At 45.6% G+C, this 10,931-nt stretch overlaps 1 protein-coding gene across 3 annotated transcripts in view; it reads right to left on the bottom strand.

The window, feature by feature from the left end:
* Positions 1 to 80: 80 nt before the first annotated feature.
* CCDC157 (coiled-coil domain containing 157) overlaps positions 81 to 10,931 on the bottom strand; it is a 60,036-nt gene continuing 49,185 nt past the window's right edge. For 2 of the 3 annotated variants that reach the window (XM_030218289.1, XM_030218288.1), the window contains exons 10-11: positions 9,510 to 9,595; positions 7,504 to 8,979 (exon numbers count right to left, since the gene is read on the bottom strand). In XM_030218289.1, the coding sequence (XP_030074149.1) occupies positions 8,766 to 8,979; positions 9,510 to 9,595 (300 nt within the window). In that variant the 3' untranslated portion in view covers positions 7,504 to 8,765. Of the gene's footprint in view, positions 165 to 7,503; positions 8,980 to 9,509; positions 9,596 to 10,931 lie in introns of those variants that run through there. The other variant, XM_030218290.1, reaches the window with a different exon arrangement.

Here is a 10,931-nt window from a genome sequence, read left to right as displayed (position 1 = left end):
CACTGGCTTGCCGCATCTAGGGGACGGGTGTTTCACAGCCATCAACAAACACATGTGACAGATCCTTTAGAAGGAGATCTGGGGAGCAAAGTAGTATGAGGCTGGATGACTAGCGCCCTTTCTTCCTTTCCAACTCAACCACAACGCCTACAGAGCTGTCTACCCTACAGAGGAGAAAAGAGTGTAAAAGTGAAACGTTAGTGGTGTTTGATTACCACACCAAGGGAACATGTATTCCCTCAAGCACTGCAGTTTCTCCAGTCTTTGGTGCAGTCATTATGCTACAGGGGTTAAATGGCAGCTGACCGTGTTCCACCCAGAAGACCTCACGTTTGCAGAATAGCTTCTAATTGCATTGTCATTTTCTCCATTCTCCTGCCTTCCACCCCTCCCCCCTTTTTTTAAATAATAAAGTATGTAGTGCTGTACATATTTTGTCTGTCTGCCTTCTAGTAACCAACTTTTTCACCTAGCCTGAATGAAAATGTCTGGCTTCGCTCTCCCTGCATCTCTGCAGTTCTTTAAGCAGAACTTGAACGGCTTGGAGGATCACCTCTCATGGCTCGTGGTATCAGAACAATTTTATCCTGTGCCCTCTAAGCTTCTGCCACCCTGCTGCTTTCACACTTTCTTCATGTGTCTCAGACTCCAATTTCTACTTCAGAACTGTCACCTGCTGACCCGCTGTTGGCCTGTCCTTGACTCTGAGCTCGTGAGTATGAGTGCAGGGCTTGCTATATACTGACACACCGTTGGCCTGTCCTTGACTCTGAGCTCGTGAGTATGAGTGCCGGGCTTGCTATATACTGACACACCGTTGGCCTGTCCTTGACTCTGAGCTTGTGAGTATGAGTGCAGGGCTTGCTATATACTGACACACTGTTGACCTGTCCTGGACTCTGAGCTTGTGAGTATGAGTGCAGGGCTTGCTATATACTGACACACTGTTGGCCTGTCTTTGACTCTGAGCTCGTATGAGCGCAGGGCTTGCTATATACTGACACACCGTTGGCCTGTCCTTGACTCTGAGCTTGTGAGTATGAGTGCAGGGCTTGCTATATACTGACACACCGTTGGCCTGTCCTTGACTCTGAGCTTGTGAGTATGAGTGCAGGGCTTGCTATATACTGACACACTGTTGACCTGTCCTGGACTCTGAGCTTGTGAGTATGAGTGCAGGGCTTGCTATATACTGACACACTGTTGACCTGTCCTTGACTCTGAGCTCGTGAGTATGAGTGCAGGGCTTGCTATAAACTGACACACCGTTGGCCTGTCCTTGACTCTGAGCTCGTGAGTATGAGTGCCGGGCTTGCTATATACTGACACACTGTTGACCTGTCCTGGACTCTGAGCTTGTGAGTATGAGTGCAGGGCTTGCTATATACTGACACACTGTTGACCTGTCCTTGACTCTGAGCTCGTGAGTATGAGTGCAGGGCTTGCTATATACTGACACACCGTTGGCCTGTCCTTGACTCTGAGCTCGTGAGTATGAGTGCCGGGCTTGCTATATACTGACACACCGTTGGCCTGTCCTTGACTCTGAGCTTGTGAGTATGAGTGCAGGGCTTGCTATATACTGACACACTGTTGACCTGTCCTGGACTCTGAGCTTGTGAGTATGAGTGCAGGGCTTGCTATATACTGACACACTGTTGGCCTGTCTTTGACTCTGAGCTCGTATGAGCGCAGGGCTTGCTATATACTGACACACCGTTGGCCTGTCCTTGACTCTGAGCTTGTGAGTATGAGTGCAGGGCTTGCTATATACTGACACACCGTTGGCCTGTCCTTGACTCTGAGCTCGTGAGTATGAGTGCCGGGCTTGCTATATACTGACACACCGTTGGCCTGTCGTTGACTCTGAGCTTGTGAGTATGAGTGCAGGGCTTGCTATATACTGACACACTGTTGGCCTGTCTTTGACTCTGAGCTCGTGAGTATGAGCGCAGGGCTTGCTATATACTGACACACCGTTGGCCTGTCCTTGACTCTGAGCTCGTGAGTATGAGTGCCGGGCTTGCTATATACTGACACACCGTTGGCCTGTCCTTGACTCTGAGCTTGTGAGTATGAGTGCAGGGCTTGCTATATACTGACACACTGTTGGCCTGTCTTTGACTCTGAGCTCGTGAGTATGAGCGCAGGGCTTGATATATACTGACACACTGTTGACCTGTCCTGGACTCTGAGCTTGTGAGTATGAGTGCAGGGCTTGCTATATACTGACACACTGTTGGCCTGTCTTTGACTCTGAGCTCGTATGAGCGCAGGGCTTGCTATATACTGACACACCGTTGGCCTGTCCTTGACTCTGAGCTTGTGAGTATGAGTGCAGGGCTTGCTATATACTGACACACTGTTGGCCTGTCCTGGACTCTGAGCTTGTGAGTATGAGTGCAGGGCTTGCTTCCATTGCCTGACTCCTTGTGCAGTTATAGGGGTTTGTGTGGGAAACTTGGTTGAGCTGCAACTGTTCTCAATAGCATATAAACTTCCTAAGTTGAAGCATAATGCTCCCTCTTTGGCCTTATTCAAGCCCTTGCTAAAATTGCACTTATATGAAGCGTTTTAAACCTTAAAACCCGACTCTCCATGCTCCTAGCCTTGATCTTTTTAGTTTACTATAATACTTTTCCTTGGTATTGTCTGTATCTTTTGAATAGACTGTAAGCTCTGTGGAGCAGGGACTAACTTGTCTGTTTGTACAGTTGTACATTTAGTAGTACTATAGAAATGATAAGGCATAGTAGTAATGATAATCTGATGGAGTTGTATGTATTATATTTTTAAGACATTGACTTAGGTGAAAGGGTTGTTGGAAAACTGCCCACCGTGGTCCCAGCTAACAGTATGTTTGGGGTTCACAGCGATGCATACTTTTAGCTGCATGGAGGGGGGAGATGCTTTGGGTGGGATTAGGAAATCATGCATGTACATGGCATTTTCAAATGTATGCATGCTCTTTCCCAGCCAGATTAGCCTGCACATGAAGCAGGTGCAAAATGTGCAGGCCACTCCTACCGGTGGGTGGGTGGTTTTCAGGGGGACCTTCCCTTTGAACATGTCTGTGTACAGAGCACCGGGGCAGGCTGTTTACAAGCTTGTTCCTATGAAATAAGCTACAGGTTCTAGCTCTGAAGAGCAATTGTATGAGGGTTTCAGTATCTCAGCTAGCGCGTCCCTTCATTCTGCTTCTTATGCAGGAGGGAAAAACTTTCTGAGAGAATGGTGCTAAATTAAGCAAGAGGAAGTCTGACAAATGGAACTTACTTGAACTGTTAAGACTAATAATTCTTGTACAGTGGCCTACATTATTAAATAATCACTGTGCATACCACACAGTGCTGTCTCTGTTTTTGAATTGGCTAGGAATTGCTGTGCTTAAGTTTGCCTTTCTAGGAGGTATCAACAGGGATGAGAATTTCATGAACAGTCTCCATATGTTTCATTCCAATGCAACCTCCACTGTGGATCCTGTGCTAAATGGATGGCTGACTTAGGACTAGAGAATGACAAGTGGACGGGGAACTGCAGTAACCGTGGGGACGGGGACAGAGCCCAAAGGGCGGTGATGGGGACAAATTTTGTCCCCGTATCATTTTCTACTTTGAAGCCTGTTAATGAACTGGACTGTTATCTATGAGTGATGCCTACAATGATTTTTTGAAAAAAGAAGCAAATATGCTGGCCATATCTAGCAAAAATTGCATGGGGGGATCCTGTATATGCTGCTATCAGTACGTCTTCTAAGAAGACATCTTCTATTGCAGGAAGGACTGTGGAAGACAGGAAAGCTAGACTGAATCCTGAGCTTGTTGATGACTTATTCATCCACAGATTAAAAAATCATAACAGTGCTTCAAAGGGTATATTTCTCCCCTAGTAGGGCATACAGAACGGGTTGTATTTTAACAGTGTGAATTAGGATTCCTTGGTGTTGCGGTTGGAAGGGTAGAGGGTGGTGGTGGGAAGGAGGGTTATTATAGCTGCTCATTGTTGTTATTGTTTTCTATTTGTAATTCATACACAACAGTTGCACAGCATACTGTTCCTTTTTATACTTTAATAAAAAGATTTAAATATAAGATCATAAGTGTTCGAGGCTTCTGCAGATGAGGACAGAGGCCACGGGGTGGGGACGGAGCCAGAACCTGCAAGGATGGAGACAGGGCCTGTGGGGATGGAGACAGAACCAGGGACAAACTTTGTCCCCGTGTCATTCTGTACATAGGACACAATGCCTGGTGCTGGCTATTTAAAATGCTCTCTTTGTTTTTTATTTTCTGTAAATTAACATAACCAGAAACTAAGTTCTATTAAGCACAGCCAGACAATCTCAGCGTGAGTCGGAATGAGCAAGCCACAGGAACAGGCATCAGCTTGGTAGACCTAGTTTGGCATGGAGCCAGTCAGGGTCAGATTTTAGAAACACTCTTGGCACTGGCGCTCTGTCTTCTAAATACCCAGCGGGTGCTGTAAACACTATAATGTGCAAGGAGTTGCTTGAAGATTTGTAACTAGGAACTGGGTTGAGCAGGTGCACCTCTCTCTAGCAGTTCATCACTTGCTGAGGCCCTTTCGGAGTGGAGGAGTAGCCTAGTGGTTAGTGCAGTGGACTTTGATCCTGGGGAACTGAGTTCGATTCCCACTGCAGCTCCTTGTGACTCCGGGCAAGTCACTTAACCCTCCATTGCCCCTGGTACAAAATAAGTACCTGAATATATGTAAACTGCTTTGAATGGAGTTGCAAAAACCTCAGAAAGGCAGTATATCAAGTCCCATTTCCCTTTCCCCCTTTCCCTTATGACATCACAGTATCAGAAGTGAGCCAAGTATCGGGCAATCAAGCCATTGTGACATCACTGATGACGTTGGCTCTTATTGGTGAAATGAGTGGAGGCGTAGCCTAGTGGTTAGTGCAGTGGACTTTGATCCTGGGGAACTGGGTTCGATTCCCACTGCAGCTCCTTGTGACTCTGGGCAAGTCACTTAACCCTCCATTGCCCCTGGTACAAAATAAGTACCTGAATATATGTAAACTGCTTTGAATGGAGTTGCAAAAACCTCAGAAAGGCAGTAGATCAAGTCCCATTTCCCTTTCCCCCTTTCCCTTATGACATCACAATATCAGAAGTGAGCCAAGTATCGGGCAATCAAGCCATTGTGACATCACTGATGAGGTTGGCTCTTATTGGTGGAATGAGTGGAGGAGTAGCTTAGTGCAGTGGACTTTGATCCTGGGGAACTGAATTCAATTCCCACTGCAGCTCCTTGGGACTCTGGGCAAGTCACCTAACCCTCCATTGCCCCAGGTACCTGCATATACTATGTAAATCGCTTTGAATGTAGTTACAAAAGCCACAGCAAGGCAGTATATCAAGTCCCATTCCCTTCTGTATCAGCCCGATTGCCACCGATAACCTTCTCAGCCCCTGCTAAGCCTGGCCTGGAGAAGAAGGAGGACAGCAGAGGTGCATCCAGGTTGCTTCCACCTCCTTTGTCATTGGGGTCCAATGTGAACCGTGCAGTGCTACAATGGTTTGCAGAGGAGAAGGAAGTGGTTCAATGCACTGTTGCTGCCCTCTTCATTCTTCTACTGCAGATATTTGGCATAACAGGAAATGAATCAAAAGGGGGAAATGATCAAAGTGGGGAAAGAGGGGCTGGTAGCATGAATTGGGGAGAAAAATGAGGACTGGTGGGGAATGAAAAGAAACTGAGGACATATGATTAAAGGAACCAGTTGGGAAGTAAAGAGGAATCAATAGTGAACGGGAGGGAGGGGTGGGGAGATGTGAAAGCAATGACGATTGTGTGTGTGTATAAAAATTTGAAAAAGGGCATTCAAGGTGAGGGTGGGGAGAGAGGACAAGGGTAGGAAATATAAGGAGGGGGAAATACAAGAAAGAGTAGGGCCAGAGCTGAGGAAAGACATTTCTTAAATTTGGAATCCACCCCTAGAACTCGCCAATTCTGGCGCTACAAAAATATTTTCTATTTTTGTAGTGCCGGTGCTTACCTAGTGGTAATCGCTGCCCGGTTAGCGCGGGAGCCTCAATGGATGGCGGTAAGTGCTGTCCCCCGAAATGGCCGCACGGTAAGTGGTTCACTTACTGCATGGCCATTTCTTTTCCAGAAAAAAAAGACAGCCTTTGACCTGCTGCGGTAAACGGGGGCCTCAGCACGCATCAACAACGCGCGCTGAACTGCAGCTCGGTAAAAGGACCCCTACCTGAATGGGAAAATAGGTAAGAGGGCAATTCAGGAAGGTTTACTGGCTACTGAAAAAGCTTTGGTGCGGAAGAAAGGGGCTAGGGGGTTGATCTCAGCATTATATAGGGCAGCAATGCATCATGGGATTGGAAATTTTTAATATATACAATACCAGGACTTCTGTTTTGTGACCAGAAGGTTTAGTGTGAATTACAAGATAAATCTGATGGAAAAGCATACATTTCCCAAAAATTACAAAATAAATAAATAAATAAATTTAATGGTTCATATCCCTAAAAACTTCCCAAACAAGTTCTCAGTAATTTGCAAGGAGAACGATGATGGTGCTTCTTCACCTGTCCTCGAGACTCCTCGGTACCGATGAGGAAGACGTGGAATCCTCACGTTTCCTCGGGGCCGGGTTCGACGAAGGGCGGGCCCGGGGGGCTTGCATAACAGGAGGCCTCAAGGCAGGTGGAGACCCACTCGATGCCTTACTGCTCCCAGTGCAAACTGGTCTTTGAGCAGCCATTACCTTTGCTCCCGATGTCGATGCTCCTGTCGACGCCACCGACCTCGGTACCGATGTCGATGGACTGGACTGAGCCCCAAAAAGCTTCTCTCGTTGGGCTTCTCGAGACGCTTGAGTTCGTTTCTTCATACGAAGACACAGACTACAAGCGGCTGGGCTATGGTCGGGCCCAAGGCACTGGATACACCAGGCGTGGGTATCGGTACCTGAGATGGTGCAGTTGCACCGAGTACAACATTTGAAGCCGCTGGGTGTTCTCGATGACATGGAAGGAAAAATGGCTTCGGCGAAATCAAATGACGCGATTGTGCCAAAAAAGTGAAGGGCACAAAAAGGGGGAAAACCGGCCGTGTCGAAAAGAAAGTAAACTTAAAAATAGGCCAAAAAACATTAAAGGAAACTACGGGAGTAAAAAATTTAAAAGAAATAGAAAAAAATAGAGAAAAAAGTCGTCAGTCTCTTGATCCTGGGCCAAAAAATAAGGAGAGCAGAAAAAAATGCTGTCACCCTCGTCCGGACAAAAAAGAACTGAGGAGACACGCTTGTGATGGGTGTGAAGTTGTCCGTGCATGCGCGGTGCGCGCTGCTCACACGCCAGAAGACTCTGACAAAGTTTTATATTTTTGCTGGAAAAATTCTGCCGCTTCCTGGGCTGACGCGGATGTCGACCTGCTTGTCCTCGGAGAATTGACTTTTCTCTCAGAATAATGACAGCATAGCTGAGTTAGTGTGAATTTTGAGAAAGTTTTATTTAGGTGAAACAGACAAGATGACAAATGAAAGATGAAGATGGATGAGCTACAGATCCTTAATTTCAAGACATGATGTTAATTAACGTGGTAGGCTGTATTTTAAGTATTTACCCTCTACAAACAGCTCTCCTTCCATCTGAGTGCAAGGGTACTGCACATTCAGGCATTTCAATTGGAACAAGTTCCATTTGTTTTACATAACAGATCCATAATCATACTTTTTGCAACAGCTGGTTTATTCTGTAACACGAGACACTCAGTGACATTAAATGGAATAGATGTGGGCCTAAGGTTTATTCTTGAGCTTGCCTTTCTAAGAACATTCGTCATGTTAATCCTTGTGCTTCCTGAAGATCACTCTGCTTTAGTGATCTACTACATGGCACAGTCATTCGCTGCTTCATTCCAAATCAACAAGTCACTACGTTAATTTACTCTACTGTGCTCCGGTTCAAATGCCACTCTTTCTGTTAGCTTCCTGACACGGTTTTATTTGAAATTTGAGCTTCTCATTTTCACTTACCAATGCTGTAGCCTCTCTGTACCTCTCCGGCTTTGTTCACTGTGGTACGGCTCCTTGATCTGCACTCCTGCTCAGAACCGGCTTCCCCTCAAAAGTGTACCTTTTCTCCTCTTGTATCTGCCATCTGACGCAGTTCACCGCTTGCTGTTCAGGATGCTTCCAGGGCAAAATGGAAACCCACTTTTTCAAGCTTGCTTATTCTTCTAATTGCTCTGTTTTTACTTTGTCTTTAAGTCACTTGCCATGTCTTAAAATAAGAGCATTTTGTCCTTTCACTGGATAATGCTCTGGATACAGTGCCATATAAAATTGAAATGATTGAACCCGCTGCAGCTCTCAACAAATGCCCATGAACAGCTAATGCAATGCCAATGATCCCCTGGCATTCTCAGTACTTACCAGGGGCAGGGGACAAATGCACCAATCTCTGGTCACACACCTAAATTCTCTAGTTGCTAATGTTGTATTGGGCTAAATACTGGTAGGGCCATGTCCTCAGTGGCCCAATCCCATTCAAGTGCCTACAGTACTTACTAAAATCCACCCAAGAATCTGCAATCTCTGCCTGCACTAACCTCAGTCTTCAATATGCAGTAAATGTTTCCCTAGGGAACAGAAAAGGCATTGCTTGTACTGATCCAGGTTCTGCCCAACCTGCCGCAAAATAGTAAGAGCCCATCCACCTCAGCAAAGTACAGAACTGATCCTAATCACCCTGGGGATAGTCCTCGACAGACATTCAATTCCAACCTCTTCTTTCTTTTCTCAGACTGGTGTAAAGTCTGGTGACTGAGCTGTCTGCTCGCTTGACGGGACAGGTTGCTGTGTTACGACTGGCGTCTGAAAAAAGTGTTGTCTTCTGCTGGTTGCTCAAAGATTGCTGGCTGGCCGAGCCCCTTATGGTTGTTTCATATCTATGTATGTTTCCAGTATGCGCTACAGAATGTATTGCTCTGTGAGAATAATCACACAAGAATAAGCTATAGCAGCATTCATAGTCAGTTCTGCTCATACAAGGCAGAATACTTAGACGGGTTGGGATAGCAAGTGTGTTTTTATAAAAACGAAGAACCATAACCCCTTAATTGGACATTTTTCTCCTCCGCCCAGACTTCTGAACACACAACCCAGCAAATGAACAGCACACACCTGCAGGGATGGGCTCCACTTACTTAAAAACAGAGAGATATGGCCTCTCCTGTTATAATCTCCAATTCCTTTTTCTCTACAGCTTTTCCAGGGCAACATTTCAAATCATACTTTCAGCCATAGGAGCCGGCTCTGTGGGTGCTGTGGGTGCTTGAGAAAATTCCATGTATGTATCCAAGGAAGGGTTATTTCCATTGGGCTTAGCATCCACAATAATTTAGAAAAATGGGCTCCTATGCTGTCAGCTGCATGATCAGGAAAGAAATTCTAATACTTGACTAATTTACTCCAGGCAAGAGACTCTCTACATCACTGGGAAGAAACCAGGACTCACCGTGCCCCATCTCTGGGGATCTCTGTGTCTTGGCTTGTTTCTGAGGAAGTACCGGAGCAAGGCCAAAGCTGGGTCTGTGGTATCAGCTAAAGAAATAAAGAAGGAGGAATGCGTGTTTAGATTACAACAACAAAAAACATCCACAGTAACATAGTAATGTAGCCTGAGAACCAGGGAAGCCAGGTTCAAATCCCCCTGTAGATCCTTGTGATCTTGGACAAGTCACTTAACAGGTGCACATGTGAAAAACAATTCTATGGGTGTGTGCAGTAAAGGGGCATTTACACACACGAGCGCACTAGGTGCTCTGCTGTAGCACGGAAGTGATATGACATGTACAGTAACTGCAAGGGGGGGGGGGTACGTTATGTTATGTTGAGCTTTTATAGCCCACTTTATCCCCTGAAAAGGGTTCTGAGCAAGTCAAACACAACTCGATACCATGGTTCAACGATGAACTGAAAAACCTAAAAACACAAACCGGGAAACTTGAAAGAGCATGGAAAATAATTAAAGATAACTAAATAAATACACACTCAACACATGGAAACAATCACTAAGAAAATACAAATACGCAATAAGACGAACCAAAATAGGGACAGACTACAAAGGCACGAAGAAATTATACCAACTTGTGAAAAAACTCCTAGACACCAACTTGCTCACTTCATCAAATACAGACATCCTATCTGCAGATAAACTTGCCAATTATTTCAATGAAAAAATTGTAAATCTACGCAATACGCTACCTCACGACAACCCAGACATAGAAACTTTCCTCAACAAACTGGACCTGATTGATGGAGAATACCCGGCTGACCGAACCTGGCTAAACTTCACCCCCCCTCCTTACCGTCGATACAGTTGCACAGGTGATCAGCAGGTTCTCCAACATTCACTGCTATCTAGACACCTGTCCCAACTACCTAATGAAAGCCGCCCCTGACCGCTTCATTGCAGACCTCACATCCCACCTAAACTACATGCTTCAACAAGGTCTCTTCCCAAAGGAAAATGGCAACATTCTACTCACCCTGATACCAAAAGACACCACAAAAAAAGCGAATGAAATCACCAATTACAGACCAGTAGCATCCAACCCGCTGTCAGTCAAACTGATGGAAAGCATGGTAGCCAAACAACTTACTATTTACACAAATTCTCAATATTACATGAATCTCAATCAGGAATTTGCCCACTACACAGCACAGAAACAGTACTATTCACTCTCCTAGCCAAATTCAAGCAGGAAATAGCAACAGGCAAAAATATTCTCCTCCTCCAATTTGACATGTCTAGTGCGTTCGACAAGGTAAAACCACAATATAGTAGAGAGGGTGGTGGACGCTTGGAATGCCCTCCTGCGGGAGGTGGTGGAGATGAAAACGGTAACGGAATTCAAACATGCGTGGGATATGCATA

This window comes from Microcaecilia unicolor, chromosome 11, assembly GCF_901765095.1.
Source record: "Microcaecilia unicolor chromosome 11, aMicUni1.1, whole genome shotgun sequence".
NCBI lineage: Eukaryota > Metazoa > Chordata > Amphibia > Gymnophiona > Siphonopidae > Microcaecilia > Microcaecilia unicolor.
This window is presented reverse-complemented; position numbering and strand designations above follow the sequence as displayed.